General features: G+C 34.1%; 1 protein-coding gene across 1 annotated transcript; it reads right to left on the bottom strand.

Moving 5' to 3' along the window:
- Nucleotides 1-1661: 1661 nt before the first annotated feature.
- LOC123563648 (uncharacterized) lies at nucleotides 1662-21277 on the bottom strand. Its single transcript, XM_053534227.1, has 19 exons — nucleotides 21117-21277; nucleotides 19195-19341; nucleotides 17977-18153; nucleotides 17502-17629; nucleotides 16473-16550; nucleotides 15339-15462; nucleotides 12472-12594; nucleotides 11942-12028; nucleotides 11653-11742; nucleotides 10057-10141; nucleotides 9175-9287; nucleotides 6841-6935; nucleotides 6330-6369; nucleotides 5597-5695; nucleotides 5301-5396; nucleotides 3763-3906; nucleotides 3073-3126; nucleotides 2767-2852; nucleotides 1662-2085 (listed from the first exon to the last, which is right to left on the bottom strand). Exons 1-19 carry the CDS (start codon nucleotides 21252-21254, stop codon nucleotides 1773-1775), a joined length of 2217 nt encoding a protein of 738 aa, XP_053390202.1. The 5' UTR covers nucleotides 21255-21277; the 3' UTR covers nucleotides 1662-1772.
- Between the last annotated feature and the right edge of the window lie 262 nt (nucleotides 21278-21539).

Here is a 21539-nt window from a genome sequence, read left to right as displayed (position 1 = left end):
TCAGTGTCAAGATATCACTTTTGCGGGAATTTTTGAAATCACATATTTTATCAAATTTTGCATTGAAACCGTCACCATTGTATTGGAAATGTTTGAACTTAAAAAATGAGTGGTCAAATTATAGGTTTTTATCCAGAAACAAAAATGTTATTACTATTTTTCACTTTTACAGCACTTCAGCCGGAAATTTTGAAAACACCTTTTTCCGAATTTTTCATAGAAACCGTTATCATTGTATTGGAAATGTTCTAACTAAGAAAATAAGTGGTAATATCAAAGGTTTTTATCCAGAAACAAAAAAGGTTTTGCAATTTTTTAATTTTATCCACAAATAGAATTGCACTTGCAAACGTCGTATATGACGTCAAGTCTGCACGCTGATGCTCTTTTCAACGATTTTTCCCTATTTTCTGAACAGGTAGGATAAATAGAATATTAGATTACTGTCTGAAAAATTTAAATTTATTAGGCTCGTCTACGAAAAAATATAAGGCTCGGCACAGCCTCGCCTAATATATTTTCTTCAACTCGCCTAATAAATTTAAATTTATCAGACAGTAACCTAATATTCTCTATATATTACGGCGTGCTAACGCATTATTTATTACTAGCGCAAGCATAAGTTATACTGTGCGTACGTAATAATTAATACGGCCGTAGTATTAATTGATACGTGCGCACATAAAAACTAACCCTTTACCATATGCGCACGTTCTAACTTATATAACAAAAATGTAATACGTGCGCACGTTATAATTTAGCATCATCTATGTCATCTCTGTGCTACCGTAGTTTGCAGACAGCACAAACAAAAGCTCCACGAAGGGCTGCACAAACAAGCGAGAAGACAACTATGAAACCAGTTCAGTCCCGATGAGATTTCAGAACTACCTAGCATTCAGGACAGTTTTACGTCCAACTGTAAACGAATCTGAACATCAAACATATGGTGTAAGTCGGAGTATCACCTCTTTTAATAATGTTTACCGACTACAACTTAGGAAATGTAATGACTCAGAATCGGAGATAGTAAATAACACCAACCCCACCCTTGCTTTAAAACTCAGTTTATGATATATGCTTTGTCGCAAAAAACAACCACATCTGTAACAGAGTAATACGCATCCTATAAAAATGGAAATCCTGCTGATAAAGTCCTCATCACGACTAAACGCTAAAGCAAATATTTATCTCATAACATGTTGCACGAGGTACAGCCTCATTTGAATGATGTTGATGTAAGTTTACAATAAATAAAAACCATGTCTCTAGTCTTAGATATTGGTTTGTGCAATACCGTTATAAAGAGACGTAGAGCATTGTTTGTACACAAATGTTTTGAGTCTTAGACTCTAGTCCATTGTATATATTTTTGTCTATTGTAATCCATTATCCTCATTATTTTGTTTAAGTAATTAGTAGTGCTTTATTAGCTACAATTATAATAAAAGTTACAGCGGCTTATTGCCGAACATACGTACTTAGAACATCCCAAACTGCATCTTCATATTTACATTTTTTTTCTCTTTCTTTTACATTGATTAGATATATATTATGTTGCATTCTTTAAAAGTAAAATGCATCCTAAGCGACAACTTCGACAAGTGACGGCGGCTGGTGGAAACTTTCTACAAGGGATTGAATAATAACCTATTACTGTGCCATCTGAAAAGCTCTTATTTATTGACAAGGCTATGACAAGTTTACTAATATCAAATAAATGTAACCAGGTTTATTTCACAGAAGACTAGTCCCTGAAAAGGGCATGCATCTCAAGCTATATTGAGTCCCTTGTTTTTATTCGGTATTAATTTTGAAAATAATTTCCCAAAGCCACTCTTCTGGATGTCATTCTCTTTCTTCTTCTGGAACATTTTGTTCTTCAGACGCAGCTTATCTAATTTTGCTTTAGATGCGATCACCTGGAACCATTCAGTGGACCCTGTAACAGAAGACACACCGCCGAAAATACTCTTATGATCACAGTTGTACGTTATTTTGTACATTCCTGGTTTCTGATCCGCTGGAATGTCCCAGATAATGGTGACGGTACTCTCAGCTAATCCGTGTCTATCCCAGTGAAACCTGAAAACAAAAACAAAAGTATGTCTTTATATCCTGCTTTATCGCTAAAATAGGACAGACCTGCTTTAGTTTGAATTTCTAAATAGTTTCCTGCGTCCCTAGGTGTTGCGGCTGGAAATGCTTCCTATAAAGACGGACTTTGTACAGTTATTCAGTTTTAGAACTTTGTAAATAAATTTCTGCTACCAATATATGACTTAGGGAGTGCTAATTTATGAGCAAAACACACATTTCCGTGTTACTTTTAACCCCTCCTCCTCATTTAAAACCTAGACAAGATTAAGGGAGACTCCGTGGCTGAGTGATTACGGTCGCTGACTTCAAATCACTTGTCTCTCATCGATGAAGGTTCGAGCCTCACTCGGGGCGTTGAATTTTCATGTGAGGAAGCCATCCAGCTGGCTTACGGAAGGTCGGTGGTTTTACCCAGATGCCCGCTCGTGATGAAATAATGCACGGAGGGGCACCTGGGGTCGCCATATGACCTTTAATTGTGTTGGTGCGACGTTAAACCAAACAAAATAAATAGGCGAGATTAATGGCCAGACTGATTAATTTGTATCAATGCACAAAATCACATGTTCATAACATAACAGTGAAATTTAATTCAACATTTATTGAATACATGCATGTATAAAATGGTTTAATATGTTTAAATCGCTCTCTTTAATATAAACATACTGAGTTTCCCAGTTGGCATCAGTATAAACTACAGTGTCTGCTCCGCTTTGCTCTTGAAATTCCACCGTCAGGAATGTGGACTCCAACTGGAAAGAACAGATCACAGATAATGCATCCACGTTCATATTGATATAGTAATTGTGTATTTAAGTGGTAACTGATACACACTTATTTTTATTAAATACTAAGTGCGTTTTGAATAGAACATAACATGTTATACTTGTTTTTGAATGAAAGAACGTCTTTGAAATTTAAATAAAAAGCAACAAATGAACACATAAAAGAAACAGTTTCCTAAAGTCTTACTCTTCTATTATTCCTTGGATTTGCACCGACAAACTTGACAGTCACACGCTCGCCCTGAAAGTGTGAAGCATACAGTTTAGTGTCCAGTGAAAATATAAACAAAACCATTTAATACCAATGCCCCGATTTTAACCTCCATGTAACATTATGTCTGTTGTAAAAAATTTTGACAAACCTCACTACATGTTAAATCATAATGTATTCTTATCAGTGTTGCAGTTTCTATTACTGCTCATGAACAGACTCAAGCAAACCAAGTCTGCAGTTTTCACAGTTTGCCTTGTTCTCGGTGCTTCCGAGGGATCTACTTTCCAGATTTTATCTTTTTGTTGGGTATGGAGTCACGCTAATGCAGGTTAGGTCATATGGTGACACTCTAGCTTCTTATGTGGTAGGGGAACACTCAAGCATTGTTTACGGCTTAGGCGGGTACCTGCTTAGAACCATCGACCTTCCATAAGCCAGCTGAAAAATTGTAAGCAAGGTTTCGATCTGACATTGATGAAGTGCAAATGACTCGGAGTCAGCGGCCACTAAGGCCCGATATAAAATCTGATTGTGAGATATATTTTTCCAAAAGTATAACTTCTTAGTTAGCTCTATTCTGACAGTAATTATCAGTATGTAGAGTTATCGTTGTTAAAAGATGACTATCGACAAGAAAAAATAAACTAGCAGTTTTATACTTACAGCTTTGTATTGTTTGTTTGGTGGTTGACTAACGTCAGCAAAATTGTTACCTATCCCTGCTTCGTCAAATACGACAGGTGGAAGGAATGAAATCTGTTTTAACATGAGATCTGGAGGGTTGGGACCAAGTGCCACAGAGCTACCCTAAATATACAGATATTTCCGTTAAGGTCAATGTAATCTAAAACTATATATGTCGGCCCCTTCCCCTAATGCTGTCAATATACATGGTTTCATGACTCTAGGTGACATATTTCAATATCTATGCAACACAAACTTTCAAGCACTTTATGTGTGTTCTTTCCTTAGTCAATAGCTACTAGTATAACTCTCGCCTAGCTGAGTGAAATACCAAAGAGAACACCAGGCACACAACAAAGTACATTTTGAAATACATGGCACACAAACTATATTACGTCATGGGCTATAACTATGGTCTTGTAAACTGAAATAAACAAAACTCAGGTGTAAAACTTCACATGCAGGATAATATTCATTTATGGTTTCATGACCCTAAGTGAATTTTTTTAAGATATATGCAGCACTTTATGTGTATTTTTTACTAAGTCAGGGACTATGATTCTGGTCTGGCTATGTGTGATACCTATAAAAACACCAAGTGCACAACTTCCTGTGCTGAATCGCAATCTGTGAGGTCTGACGAAGCTATGTCAAACACTTTTTGAGATACATGCGACTCACAACTGTATTCCCTTTATGCATATTTCTGACAGTCAAGGGCCGTAACTCTGGTCTGACGGACAGAAATCCAGAAATGCATATGTTTGACTAATTAAAGGACCATAATTTTGGAATGGCTGAGATATGTCTCTCCCAAACAAAACCATAGGTGCACAACTTCTAATGCAGAATAATATTCCTGTAAGGGTTCATAAAACCGGGTCAAATAATTTTAAAGATTTATGCGACACAAACGTAGGCCTTTTATGCATATATTTGATTAAGTCAAGGGCAATAACTCTGGTCTGGCTGCGTGAGATTCCAATTAAAACACCAGGTGCACAACTTCCGGTGCTGAATAACAATCCTTTGAGGTTTGATGACTTGGTCAAATACTTTTTGAAAAATATGTCCGACAAAAATTCGGAGAGCGGACGACCTAACGGACGGTCAAGGGCAATTCTAAGTCCCAAAATATTGGTCTGGGGGGCGGGGGTCACGAAACAACATGGAACACATGTAATATATTTTTAATCACGAGTTACGCACTTTTTGTTGCTAATTTTCAGGTAAGCTATTGTGGCTATCACACAATATTCATTAATTTCCTGTTAGGTATTTATAATAGTATAATCTGCCAAATCAAACTTAAATCATACTAGCATAAATAGACATTGTTTATACTGTTTATACTTAGAATATAAATGTAAATGGCTATTTAGTGACATTTCTGAAATATTATTAACTGATACAGAGGCCAAGTACCATGGTGAAAAAGATGCTCGCATTACCATTACACATATACCAGTAAAGGTAAACAAAAGCAAATGGATAACACGCTTATGTATGAGGATTACCGTAGCCATTGCTTTCGACAGATTCTTGTACACATTGATATATGCCTCCAGGGTATGTGGTCCATATATCGTTGAACCGCCTTCGTAACGCTGCTCCTGGTAACATAAATACAAAGTGATAGTACATATTAACAGTGTAAAAGTTATATTCAGTTAAAACTGGTTTAAAATTAAGGAGTTACTTCCAACAATTAGGGATTATGCGCATTACTGTGATTAACTATTAATATACGTTAACTATTCTGCCAAAGGCAAAAATGCACATAAGTTTCCAGTGCTATCAAAATGTGTTTTACCTGATATTCCTCAAATGTGGTAACATAGTCTGCATAATCATTGGACAATCCAGCAATAATTGGTATTGGTTCACCCTCAAACCCGTTATCTTTCAAACTCTGGAACAATCAAATATGTATAGGTTCACACAATTATCTTTCAGACTTGGAAACAATCAAATATGTATATAACTCACAGTCAAACTGTTACCTTTCAAACTCTGAAACGATCAAATACGTTTTGCTTAACTGTCATACCCATGACAATTACTAAGTAGGAGGACAGCAACGCCCGACAACTAAAAAGATTTGTCAATGAGGAAAGTTAAAATGACGACACAAAGACAAATTATAGTACAAAAGGAACAGCAATATCCCCTCATAATTACTGAGGTAAAAAAGATAACATAATTTTTTTAAAAATTTTAATCAGTTCCTGCAAGTGGGTATTGAGACACAAACTTACAACAATTAAAGGTACATAGCTTTTTAAAAATACAAAGCAGAGTTATGGACCCTGCACACTGCATGGCAGATCATTACAACTTTTCAATCCATTCTCCTTGGCGGATACTCAAGCTTACATACAAAACTTCAACAAAGCCGGACGCCACCGCAGACGAATGGGTGAATGCAATAGCTGTACCTAGTTTTGGAAGAGTCGAGCTAAAAAGCTTTTAAATATGTTTTCTTTTCATCACAATGTAAAACGAATGTAAAACGAATGGGTAATATAAGAACATGTGAAGTGTACCTTTGCAACAGCAGCCCGAGTTCTTCTCCCAGACATAGTCCTTCAATTTATAATAATAAACATCCGTTATAGATTATCAATTTGCAATGTGCATGAAGTAGATTAAACAACTTTACAGATGTTTAACCTTTACCCTGCTAAATTTCTAAAATGGACTGGTTCATTATTCATTTTCGGCAGTACAACTTTTTATTCAAAGGGGTGTTCACTGAAAGTATACTGCCTGAATAAAGTACAGTGCAGACCATGATCAGACTGCATGGATGTGCAGGCTGATCTTGGTTTGCACTGGCCGTAAAGGCAAAATCACTCTCTACTAGCAGGCTAAAGGTTAACATATTATACTGAATTTCATACTTGTTATGCTTAAAAATGACCATTTGATAATGATACATTAGCCTTTTTTTCACTTAGAAATTGGATACACGTTCTTACTGTTTACAAACTACATTTTTTTGTACTGACAATTCACTGGAAGTTTCAAGCATATCTATAGGGCCACAAAACCTACGTGAATTCTGCCGGCACTGCAACAAGCACCAGTTGCCCGATCCTGAATATCTGTGTATCTACGACAGAAGGTTCCCATGCGTAAGGGAGATCAATCTGAAGTAAAGAAGAAATCATTTAGTTTTATAAACAAGAGCTGTCACAGGAGACAGAGCGCTCGACTATTTCGATGCTGGTTAGTGAAACTGGGCACATCTGAGGAAACTGGAGCTGCCACTGTAGTGTTTAATGACTCCAATGGTGGATGAAGATATTTCACAATAGCTTGAGTATGTGTCAAACATATTAAGTAAGGTAAAGATTAGTGTATCAAAACACACATTTAAGTATAATTCTAAGCAAAGAGGGTCATAATTCATAACATATTGGTGCAAGAGTTATGCACCTTGTGTCATATGATGCGGGTGATGATATGGAACAACTACTCCAAGTTTGAATCAAATCCATTTCGTAATAAGTGGAATATAGTGAAAATGCATCAAAATTAACCTTAAATTCCAAGTAAAAGGGGCATAATTCATGAAAAAATGGTGCCAGAGTTTTGCATCTTGTATCATATGATGTGGGTAATAAGGTTGAACAACTATTTTAAGTTTGCATCAAATCCATTTAGTTACAACTGAGACAGAGTGAAAGTGTATCAAAACTTTAACCTAAAATTCTAAGTAATATTGGGAGATAATTCATGAAATGAGCCGTGCCATGAGAAAACCAACATAGTGGCTTTGCGACCAGCATGGATCCAGACCAGCCTGCGCATCCGCGCAGTCTGGTCAGGCTCCATGCTGTTCGCTAACAGTTTCTCCAATTCCAATAGGCTTTAAAAGCGAACAGCATGGAGCCTGACCAGACTGCGCGGATGCGCAGGCTGGTCTGGATCCATGCTGGTCGCAAACCCACTATGTTGGTTTTCTCATGGCACGGCTCAAATATTGGTGCTCGAGTTATGGGCTTTGTGTCATATGATGTGAGTGATGAAGTTGAACGACTGTTTTAAGTATGAATAAAATTTATTTAGTAATAACTGAGATATAGTGAAAGTGCATGAAAAGTTTAAACTGAAATTCTAAGTAAAAGGGGGATATTTTATTAAATATTGGTACCAGAGTTATGGGCCTTATGTCATTTGATGTGGGAAATGATGTTTAACTGAAATTCTAAGTAAAAGGGGGATATTTCATTAAATATTGGTACCAGAGTTATGGACCTTATGTCATTTGATGTGGGAAATGATGTGGAACAACTACTTTCAGTTTGAATCAAGTCCATTTAGGAATTACTAAGATAGATTGAAAGTGCATCAAAACTTTAACCTAAATTATAAGACAAAATGGGGCATAGTTCATAAGATATTGTTGTGAGAGTTATGGCCCTTGTGCCATATGATGTGGGTAATGACGAGGAATAAAGCAAATCAATCAAGTAATTACAAAATAAGGAGAAAAAAGAGAAAGTGTAAAACAAGTAACCAAGGTGGGGACGAGGAAAGACGCCGACGCCGACGCCAGGGTGAGTAGGATAGCTCTCCATATACGTCGTATAGTCGAGCTAAAATGATTCTTATATAGCAAATATGCTACATTAATACTTATTACATTACTCCCGATATTAACCGCCGGTTCCGGGTGTGTGCTGTTTGACTGGTTTATACTAAACACATGTTAACTGGGCTAATGAGTCAAAATTTGAAAGTTTCGGTTTCAGTTTCAGTTTACTGGCAATCAGCAATACATTTGCCTTTGGCCATTTACAAATATAAAAACTTATGGCAAAACAATCATACAAAAGAAAGTGAGCATATAGACAAAAGACAGAGACGAAAAACAAAATAATAGTATTCGATCAGAAGACAAGTTTTTTTTTCTCGTTTTCTTATTCTTATTCTTAAGTTGTCATTTGACATGACATCTAAATACTTTTCAAAATAAAATTCAGTTTAATATTTACAGTAACTATGTAATTTTGAAATATCATTAATATTAACACTCCACTCTTGCAAAAACTAATCCCTTATTCTTGTTTTTAACAAATTATAATAATTTACACTAGTATCAAATATCAATCTGAATATCCGAGGTGATCTATGATAGAATTTATTCTGCTAGCACAACAAACAGTAGTAACATTTTTACATAAATCATTATACATGCGGTAAATAGGTAATTCGTTATTTTTCATCACTTTTAACCAGAACTTAAATCTTTCCTTACAAATAACTGACAAAAGCACGCTAATAAAATATGCTATCAGATTTAAATCATAGATACAGGGAAATATAATATGTCAACGGCAGCGAAATTTCAAAACGTTCTGAAATAAATGTTTTCTGTATTACCTCCCCTGTATCGAGAAGAATGGGTTTTGGTGCCTGGCATTGCACTTGTTCTTCTGATGGTTTCTTAATGAAGCCGCTTACAAAGTTCCATATTGCTGACGAAGAATTAGTTCCTGAATTGGTAAAATATAAAGAGGATATTTGTTTGTATCAGTATAAAATCTAAATGTATTTTACCGAGTGAACTTCAGATGCAGCATTTTCACGAGTGGCGCAGCTACGATCTTGTGTGCACGAGTGAAAGATATTACGATCTCACATGTTAATAAAATAAGTTTTTCTTTTTATCTAAATGGTTTTACCAGTTTACCTGCACAACGGCATTTGGCAACATCAAACACAAAATCATAGTAAAAGGCCAGAATGTTGGTATTGGTTAAAATGTATTCCTTTTTTATTTTAAAACAATAAAGCAAATATCTTTATGTTTCGGTATGAACTTTTATACTTTTATATATTTATTCATGTACATTTTGTAAAGATTTATTCTTTCACGTTAAGATGCAGTTCCTTAACAGTTAAAGTATAGAATGAAATTCTCACTGTTTCAGACGGTGAAAGTTTCGAATTAATCCAACGTTAACAGACATTTAAATAAACTACTGTAAAATATAAAACAAACACGTGAAACTGATCTCGCAAGTAGCATTGTCTAGATTTAAAAGTAAAACTGCAGCCTCAATCGATTTTGTTGACGAAAAGACTAAATTATTTAAAATAAAGTATTTGCTGTCGAGTTAAACATGTAGTAAGAAATCGATATCGCAAAATGACCATCTTTTTATCAAGCGGGAATGCATATTGATTCAACTGAAATAAAACATTTGTTGACAATAACTGCTTTTAGAAATAGATGTTATGCATAATAAAGTTACTGTTAACCTTGCGTGAAATCGAAGGCTCCAGGTCCGTCGGTTGTCCCAGCTGCAAAACTATATCCCATAGCTGGTGGACATGTCTTTTTTCCCTGTGGATGAACAATTCAATGACAAATACAATCTTCTTCAGTATTCAAAGATGACTTACATTGAATTTCAAATTCCATACTAACATTTATTGTCACTCTTAAGACTAGATTGGTTTTGTAAGAATTAACTTTACTACATATTACATGAAAATTCTAGTATAAATTACAATCTGTTTTCTGTAAACATGTCCTACTTCTGTTTTTCACTGTCTATAGGAATGGAACATCTTCTGCACATTCTCATTGACTTTAAATATATATATTTTTACCCCTTTTTGCTATTAATTTACTAAATTATGTCATAACAAGGACTTAGTAAAGACAGCGAACTAATCTATTTGAAGCTGTTCCACCTTATACTAACTTTAACAATTTTTTCTCAATTGGAACAAGTAGAATAATTTTGCAAACAATTATGCCAGAGTTTAAACTTGCCATGTGAGATGTTCTCACAATGCGAAAACGTGTACAGAATGTGAAAGTTTTGAGAAGCTGAAACAGCATAAGTTAACAATCTGAAAATAAAAGCTAGAGATATGTAATAAGCCCTGTGAAGTCAACTCCTTTCAATGGCATGTGCGAAGTTTAAAAACATTTGTCAAAGCAGGTTTTGAGAAATCTTCATACATTTATGCAAAACTTTAACCAAGTCATAAAGGTGCTGCAAAATCGAGCACTAAACAGAGGATAGAAATATGTGACGGATAGGAGCTCCGCACATTCGCTTCAGAAACGGTATTTAATAAATTTGGTTATTTACAATTAACATTCATAAACATGTACCACTTAATCAATTACATGAAATATACCGCTAAAATTATCAACTGTTTTTTCAATGTGAACAAATCTGTGGCACAATTCTTAGATGTTCCTATAATGTTAGAACTTTGTGCCTAACCCTTTTCCCTAGTTGTAATAATGTAGTGTATCTATTTGCATGTATATATATATAGGGTAAAAATATATATATAGGTGATAAAATATTGGTGAATCACTAGGAACATAGGTTTGATAAAATTAAAAGCTAAAGTGTAACTTGTTCTTTGCAGTCATTTTATGATGCCAAACAAATGTTTGAAGCTTGAAAGAGTTTGGTCCATATTTTTTAGAAAACTATTTACATGCAAAAAATAACCAAAATTCTAAGATACAATGGGCATGATTTTGAAAAAAATAAAAGCTAGAGTTATGTAACTTATCTTGTGAAGTCAACTCATAATGCTTTATACACAAATAAATTTTGAAAATATTCTGCATAACAGTTTTAGAGAACAAAGTTCACTTAAAAACGAACTTTAACCTAGTGATAGACTGTGGGCTTAATGCATAAATTATGTTCTCCAGCAAATATCGTCATACTTGTTAGTTTGCCCCAAGTGTTTTATATACTTAAATATTACTTTTTAATGTACAGATTACCTAAAGGAATTTACTGGATATTAAAAATTAGGTATAAACTTTCAAAAGTATCACAGATATGAGAAGAAAATGCGAGAATAGTTTACTATTACCTCTCCCAATGTTTGTTTAGACATATCGGTATAAGTATGTCTGAAGTCCACTGGTCCTTTTAACAAGGTGGTTGCTGTGTCAAACAATTTCTGAAATAAAAGATACCATCCAAATACACATAAAGCAAATGCAGTTTAGTAAACCTGTCAAACATTGATTGAAATATTTTTGACAAGAGAGAGCATTTTTGATGAAGGTTTTAATTTTTTATTTTAATCATTTTGGATTTTCTTCAATATGATAATTTTGTGCTGAAATTGCATTAGGCAAAAGATATAAACCGTGTACCTTTGCTTCAATATACTGCCTCCTTGCTATAATCTCTGTACTCTCAAACATGTCATTTCCTGGTCCAAAAGCCACGCATAGCTCGTTCTAAAATCAGATATAAACACTCGTTCTAAAATCAAATATAAGCATATCCTGGTCCAAAACTCACACATAGCTCGTTCTAAAATCAAATATAAACATGTCATTTCCTGGTTCAAACGCCACACATAGCTCGATCTAAAATTTAATATAAACATATAATGTTTAGGCCAAAATGCCACATACTAGTATAGTTCGTAATAAAAGCAAATATAAACAGGTATTTTCCTGCCCTAAACGCCACATATAATTCGTTCTAAAATCAAATATAAAAATATAATCTAAATTCTGCGGTGACAGTAAAGTTGCATATAATAATGTTACCTTTTAATATGATTTATTATAAATTTAATTTTCGTATGGATACGATTTATAAAGTTAAAGGAATTTGTAAATAGTAATGTCCGATTTCATTTAATATATTTTGTAAAACACGGAAAAAAGTTTACCCTGCCGTTGCAAGTGCTGTGGTTGAAGTCACATGGTAAACCCGTATCTAAACAGTGGGGACCCTTTGTATTTGGAGATACGTCACCTTCGTTACTCTGAGCAAATGCAGCAACAAAGTCCCCCTAGAAAACATAGTGCATGTATGACATTACAATAGAGCAAATCAGTCTCCCTAGAAAACATAGTGCATGTATGACATTACAATAGAGCAAATCAGTCTCCCTAGAAAACATAGTGCATGTATGACATTACAATAGAGCAAATCAGTCTCCCTAGAAAACATAGTGCACGTATGACATTACAATAGAGCAAATCAGTCTCCCTAGAAAACATAGTGCACGTATGACATTACAATAGAGCAAATCAGTCTCCCTAGAAAACATAGTGCATGTATGACATTAAACTGAAGCAACAAACTCTCCTTAGAAAACACAGTGCATGTACATGACGTTGAAACAGAGCAAAAAACTCTCACTAGAAAACATTGTGCACGAATGACACTAGAATGGAGCAACAAAGTCTCTCTAGAAAACATAGACGTAACGTCAAAAGTTGCAACCCATTAGCGTAACATAAAAACGACGTCAAAATCATGAAAAATCAGTAGTTTACATATGATAAGAACGGGACGTCTAAATGCTATTATTTCATTACAGGCATATTTTTGTTTCATGTAATATTTTAAAAACAATGCATACTTATATTAAACCGTACATTTCAAAGTAATAAAACATTTTAACAGTACAGATATTACCTTTTATAACATCTGAATGTTAAAAGAACATTTTTCTGTCTCATAAGTTTGTGTTTCTTTATAACTGTGAGATTTCACCCACAATGTCAATAATGGTTTCGTGTAAATAAACCGGTAACGAATAAGAGCGTTTGCAATCAATTTCTTTAACAACACACATTATTAAACTGAAATCATGAATTAGTGCGCGTTTTTGTTTTTTGTTTTTTTGTTGTTTTTTTTATTATCATATTGTATGACAGAGATCCTGTTTTCGGATAGTAAAAACCGCGGTAATAATCTGAAATATACATATCAATTTTTATGGGTCTCTTTCAAACTCCACTTTTTAAACAAATGACAGAGCTATCTATGATTGTAGGTATATTCATTGTATTTTGCGGTTATTGAATAACAAAGAAGACAAAATAAAACGCATCTTGACGTTATTTTCTTTTGACGTTAGTTTTTTTCAAAGTGTGACAATTTTAAGAACTCATTCATCTGTAAATAAAAGTATCGTCTTTAAAAGCATTTTCAGAATTAGACTGTCATTTTACAGAGAAAAGTAAGCGAAATTGATCAAACTTATTCAAATACAAAAAAGAAAACAGTTTTTTTTTTGTTATCGCAGTTTACCAAACATGGTTAATTTTTTATGTGTTTAATAATTGAAAACGTGACAATTTTAAGAACTTGTATTCCTGTAACTACAAATAAAGAAAAGGCTAATTTATAACTTAGCGTTGCTTATACTGATACTGTGAAAACAGCGGAGTAAAATAATCTGAAAATGGTTAGATTTTATTAGGTAATGAATTTTTCTCAGCATTTTATAGCTCAACATGTTTTAATTTTGTATTATTTTAAGTGAAAATTACATAACTCAACGGCCGCGGAAAACATATCCATCTTGTTTTTTAACGTATTCACAACCGTCAAAATTACTCCACAAACGTTATCACGTTCAATAACAAAGCATGCAAAATTTCCCGCAATTTCAGTCACGTAAAAAAGAATAATTTCCCTAAAGGTACTGTTTGTTTAAAAAATTTGTTACAAATTACATACACTTTTTTGTCATTTTTTTCACGCAATTGGTGTTGTTTTTTCATATAACTGTGATTAAACGATAACTTTTTGAATACTTTACTAAAGCCTAATTATTGCTGTATATTTTGAAACTTTTTTCAAGAAAATAGGATGAATAGTCATTAAAAACTTTACATTTATTTATATCACTTCAAAGAACTTTAACATGGGTCGCAACTTTTGACGTTACGTCATAGTGTATAAATGATATTTCACATAAAGCAACACAGTCTTCGTATAAAACAGCGCTTGTATCACATTAGAATAAAGCAACAACCTCTCTCTAGAAAATATTGTACATAAATGACAGTTTACGTAAAGCAACAAACTTCCCCAGAATACATAGTACATGCATGACATTACACACAGTGCTGCAAACGATTCCTATGTATAACAATGTATGTAAATAGTAAGCAACAGAATCTCCATTGAAAACATAGTGCATGTATGACATTAAACATAGAGCAACAAAGTCACCATGGAAAAACATAGTGCATGTATGACAATGTCACAAAGCAAACACTCTCCCTAGAACAGGTAGTGCATGTATGACATCAAACATTAACATATCAGTCTTGCATAGTGTAAGTATGAATTTCATTATAGTGCAAAAAAACGCATTCTAAGTAGAGCAAGATCATCAGGTATGACAGGAACGGTAGTGCAAGTATAGTAGTGCAAGTATAGCATTCTCTACATAGTGCAAGTATATAACATTCAACGTAGCAAGAGTATATCATAAATGGCAACATAATGAATTCTTCTTATCATTCAGTTACTGCAAGCTCTGTTGTTTTCCGCCACAAAATAAAGATCTTGAATATTAATTCTATATATCCCATTAAATCATTATATGTCTGGTATGTATACACAATCATTACCTATCACATGCTTTTTGCAATAACTTTTTAAATAATGAGCAAAAATGAGACAGTGTTCCTACATTCAAATTATTACACCTGACTCGAGTGTTTATTTTATTTCCAGTTCATTTATGTTATATACATTGTAAATGAAGAAGATAAAGATAATATAACTCGCCTTTCCGGGAAGAACCGTTTTTCCGTTTCTGTCGGTCTCAAACATAAGGGCTGCCAAACCTTTATTATCACTGCTGATAAGCCTGTTAGTATTGTTCATACTGGTACAGTGCACGGCGAACCAACTATAGTATAAAACAGGCAAAACATTACATTTATATGAACGTTTTACATGCTAGATATTTTTTTCCGTTTCTGCATGCCGGAACACGGTTTTCCTGATAAATGATGTCAAGTAATGACTTCCAGTTTATCAAATGAGCTCTATTTAGTTAATATGTTAATGAATATTTGGTTTAAACAATATTTGAGTACATACATGCATACATACAGTTGGATACATATAAGCATTAGAAAACAAATCTTCAAAAAAGACTTAGACGATTTCGTTTCCTTAAGCGTGTAAAATTTAATGACGTTGGTTGGTCTGAAATTGGAGTGTGTGCGTATATTTTTGAGATAACATATTATGAGATTTTCAAATTGAGAAGAACAGGAAAAGAAATTAACAAAAAAGGAAAGGAAATGAAATTTGCTGCTATCAACAATTGTCCCAAACGACTCGACAATCAAAACATTTTAATCAGCATTCATGTAGTGAAACGTCGTGTGGCAACGATGTAAGATTGTACTTGCAAGAACATAGCATTATTTTCAGGTTGGCTTAATTTTTCAGAATCATAAATGATATTTGAGATGGTTGTTGGACACGTTAAATTAGAAAAGAATGTTTGTCTGAGTGCGTTATAAAGAGGACATGCTAGTAGAATCAATCTCTCCACATATGCAGTGCGGGCTATCTGCAACTGATTTTCTGTATAAATTATATTTTAAGGAGCTACATTCTAGACGAAGACGGCCATAAACAATTTGTCATGGTCTGCTCTCAATAAGAAATGTGATATTTAAACGGCGTAATAAATTCAAAAATGTCTGTTCCATTGACCGATCATTGTCGGAAACTTCAAATTGCCATGTCTACTTTAACAATGATACGTGTAGATGGACTCCTAATGATTTATACCCGCATCGTTACAAATAAGTTGCTTTCTAAAGACCGTTTAACAAATTTTATTCATTGCAATTATCAACGAAAATGATTAAACATTATCTTAAAATTCCATAAGTCTCTTACCTGATCATCCCAATAGGATAATCATCCGAGTCAGCAATCTTGATCACCGTCATGTTCTTGTCAACATTATAATTGTACCTATATAAGTAGGTAGTTCAAGTTATACTCGTACCTATATGAGTTGTTTACATTATACTTGTGCCTATATAAGTGAATAGTTCACATTGACCTTGTGCCCCTATAAAAAGACAATAGTTCATATTATACTTGTACCTACATAAGTAAATAGTTCACACCGTACTTGTGCCGCCTATACAAATACAGTAGTTCATATTATACTTGTACCTACATAAGTAAATAGTTCACACCGTACTTGTGCCGCCTATAAAACAGTAGTTCACATTATACTTGTACCAATACAAGTACATAGTTTACAGTACACTTGTATCCAGATAAGTAATAGCACGTTATACTTGTACCGCTATAAGGAAATAGTTCAAATAATACTTGTACCACACATTATACCTGAGCCAATGTAAGTAAATAACTCGCATTATAAGTAAATAATTCACATGACACTCGTACCTATATCAGTAAACAGTTCACATTATATTTGTTCTTTTATAGGTAATTAATTCACATTGCACCAGTATAAGTAAATAGTTCATATGATCTTTGTACCAGTATAAAAGATAGTCCACAATATACTTGTTCCCCATATAAGAAAATAGTTCACATTGTACTTGAATCTATATAAGTAGTTAGTTCATATTGTACTTGTGCCTATGTAAGCAAATAGTTCACGTTATATTTGAACCTGAATAAGTAAATAGTTCACGCTATACTTGCACCTGAATAAGTAAATAGTTCACATTATACTTGCACCAGTATAAGTAAATAGTTCATATGATCTTTGTTCCAGTATAAGAAAATAGTTCACTTTATAGTTGAAACTATATCAGTTGGTACTTCATACTGTACTTGTGCCCATGTAAGTAAATAGCTCACGTTGCTGTATGATCGTTTTTTTCTAAGGCGCGTTCTCTTACGTTACACCGGATGAGTAAGTAAGAATTCTAACTCACGTACTTGGCACGTTCCTCTGGAGGGTTGTTGAGGTAAGCAGATGGACTTCTGTTGATGTTGCTTTCCAATAGTTCACCGGTGTTTACATAGATGTTGGCAGGTTTCATGTTGTTATGCGCTCTGTCAACGCTCTGTGTACAAACACATGAAACGGATTTTTTTATATATAATGAACATAATGGTATGTGTGACGTTCATTCAGGTATTTTCTGTGTAGCCCAGCATAGTGTACAAAATACTGTATGGCAGCACTGCATAAATAGATGTAAAATTTTAAAAACCTCTTAGTGTAAAGTAGTCGAAAAAAGAATTTTTTCGTCCACCAAAATATGGTAAACAAATTGCCGATACTATTCTGCAAGAGAAACTGGATCACCTTTTAAGAACTAAAGGTTATTCCCTATCTGCCAGATCGGAATTAAATAGACAATGAACACAAAAGTTTTACGAGTCTAAATTTTGTATAATTATGAAATACCCGCATTATTCCTTCCACCAAGGAGTCAAACGTTTCTCTCACAAAACCAAGTGATGTGATGTCATACAACAAATACTGATGGAATCCTCCCGGGCCCGAGTGAGTGTGGGTACCGGTAATACAAACATTGCGTTCCGTGTACGCGTCTCCATATTTAGCTGTAAGCTGTCTAACAATCTGAAAACCAAAAAAGTTGATGAGCAAGCATTTCATATCGTGTACAAATCACCGCATTTAGCTAAGTCTCAATCATACATAATGTAGATTCCACTTGTGGTACTTAACTTAGGATGACGTGAATTGCCTGTTGAGTTAATCGATGTAAACGCGTTAATTAATTCATATGAGTGAACATATTACTTATAAAAAATATTTAGTTATGGAGTTTCATTTTATGACATCAGTATATGCAAACTTTTCCTTTTATGCACACGTCGGAGTATTTAGTACTTCATTTCTGCCTGATATTCTACACATATACATGTGTTTAGTTTATGCTACCAGTTATGCAAATATTTCGTATCGCATACAGGCCATTTTATCACAGTACTGAGTTACCTTATAATCGAAACATGTGATGTTTCAGTTTTTGGTACCAGGCTCTGAATTACCTTGTGATGTTTCAGTTTCTGGTACCAGGCTCTGAGTTACCTTGTGATGTTTCAGTTTCTGGTACCAGGCTCTGAGTTACCAAGTGATGTTTCAGTTTCTGGTACCAGGCTCTGAGTTACCTCGTGATGTTTCAGTTTCTGGTACCAGGCTCTGAGTTACCTTGTGATGTTTCAGTTTCTGGTACCAGGCTCTGAGTTACCAAGTGATGTTTCAGTTTCTGGTACCAGGCTCTGAGTTACCTTGTGATGTTTCAGTTTCTGGTACCAGGCTCTGAGTTACCTAGTGATGTTTCAGTTTCTGGTACCAGGCTCTGAGTTACCTAGTGATGTTTCAGTTTCTGGTACCAGGCTCTGAGTTACCAAGTGATGTTTCAGTTTCTGGTACCAGGCTCTTGAGTTACCAAGTGATGTTTCAGTTTCTAGTACTAAGCTATGTGCTGCCTTACAAATCTATAAATTATCTGTACAACCGACCGTATACATGAGCAGTTTTAATAAACAGAAATGATGTTGTTGTGAGTTAAAGGAATAATCTACTTTATTGGACTATGTCGGGTAAAACAAGATTTCGTTAATCTGGTGCAGGATAAGTCTGGTGTTACCTTACCTCAAGTTTAAGTCCCTGAGAAAACATGCAAGCATCCAGGTTGATGAACACGACTTTGTTCTTCATCTGATCCTCAAAGATAAATGTTCTACTGAACTGGCGGAGATGTAACCCACGTGATGTTTGTGCAGGATTTGCGTACCCCATCTATATTTGTAATTAAGAACAGAATTAAAACGAATGCTGAAAATACCAGGAAGTAGTAATTCATTATTTAAAATGTACCCGTATTTACGAATGTAATTTTTTGTAACAAACACTAGTAAGGTATAAGTAGGATCCGTGCAAATAAGTAAATATACTCTAATGTTACAGACGTGCAAACTGGATGAATGAGTTATGTTTATGATCAGATATTCATCCTTAGAATGTTTCAAAGATATAAGATTATTTCAATTAAAGCACCAGAAAAGGTAAATGATATAACTGAACATTGTGTTATAAGCTGATCACTATCATATCAAATGTAAAACAACGCAAGTTGCGCGACTTGTCATGTTGTCGTGCGTCATGTCGCATTGTCGTGTTGCTTGTCTTGTTTTATTGTCATGAGTTCTATCAGATGTCATGCGTTGACGCAAAAATTCACAACAAGAAAAAGCGAAAAGACACGAGTGCAACACACCATGTGACCATACGACACAAAACGCGACACGACATACGACAGTGCCACACGATGCCTGACATTAATGTCGTGATGTTGTGTAGTATTTGGCGGTCGTCGTATCGCTTCGTCGTATGACAACTGTTACGACGAACCACATATTGTCGTAGGTTGTGTTATGCCTCGTGGCGCACAATACATCGACTTTAACACGACGGACGATACACGACAAGAACTAAACAGGGTTAATGAATAGAAATTACAGGAATTTCCGTCTTTAAAGATACATTCAAAGAGCCGAACTTATCAAAGGAAAGGTTTCCCTTTGTTTCTATTTACAATATAATTTTGTTATTTAGTGTTTCCTTCCGTTTAGATTAAACATCTGTCTTAATCACACGGCTGTTGTTGTATGTATAGGTTTCTTTTATGTTGTTATTCTTTCACTTTTATGAAAACAATAAAAATCAATTTGCAAACAGACGTTAAAAAAAAAAAAGGGAAAAGGACTTTTTTCAAACTGACAGAACAGACAGAAATGAATTCATCCATTACAAACATGACAAAAAAAGTTTAACTTTAAATCAAACATTATGAAGATTTAAGATTTATATTACTGTCATAAAAGTAACGTTTGCATGAATTTGTGATATCGCCGTCTTTACATTAAACTAATTCTATAAGCCTTAGACTTTCAAAATTCCAGTGTTGCATGGCAGATCTGGTCAGTTAAAGGTCAATGAAATTAAATGTAACTGTATAGGAATGTATATTCACATTAGATATACTGAAAGCCATAAAATGCCCACAGAAATTAAATATAAAGCAGAATGGCCGGACATTTTATAATGTTCTTCATTTAATTTAATAGCTCCTGTTACATAAAATACGCGTTTATACAATGGCAGAAACTTCCGCTACGACGACCGAAGAAAGGAACAGGTTTTAACTGTACATGCAGTCGAAACCGAATTTTACCCTAACAATGTATTTGAGATAATATCAGATCATATTCAATAGATTTAAACGAGGAAGTTTTAGTTTTTAAATACTGTAAACAAATGTGTGTCGATCGCACTATGAATGATCACCACTGTAACGATAAAATAACCTCTATTGAATAAACATATTAAATAGAATTTTATGTTTACACACTAATTATTGACATATCGACACTTGACAATTGCTATCATAACGCACTTGATTTAAGACTCAAGACAAGATACCCAGTTTGTGCATTATCAGTCTATAGTATTATACATGTAAAGTTACGAGTTTTATAAAAGTTTTGAATTGAATTTGAAATAAAATATCGTACCATGTTGACCTCCGCTGCAGGTCCAGTGATATCTGCAATTCCAATACCAACATTGTATTCTGTTGGAATGCCATTTGTTGAAGAAAAAATGACAAAAAGAACCAGTATCAAGTAACATGAAGTCACGACCATAGCCATCTTTTCAGCATGTGATGATTGTTTTCATCACGTGATCGTTAAGATCTTGACTATATTCTGGTACACGGTGAACAGAATTAATATTGAAGACATTAGGTTCTAAATATGTTGTATAACATTTTCTTTGGCGTTTCGTTCCTGTGTTATCATACAAACATATTGATATCAAATAATGACCCTATAAATAAAATTTTAGTTTAACAAGTCTAAGCATCCAATCAGCAATGAGACTGAATTATTGGCTTATCATGTCAGGTTGCGCAGTACCAATAAAGTCAATCTATT

Source organism: Mercenaria mercenaria, chromosome 2, assembly GCF_021730395.1.
Source record: "Mercenaria mercenaria strain notata chromosome 2, MADL_Memer_1, whole genome shotgun sequence".
NCBI lineage: Eukaryota > Metazoa > Mollusca > Bivalvia > Venerida > Veneridae > Mercenaria > Mercenaria mercenaria.
Note: the sequence above shows the minus strand (reverse complement) of the source record. Positions and strands in the feature narration are given on the sequence as shown.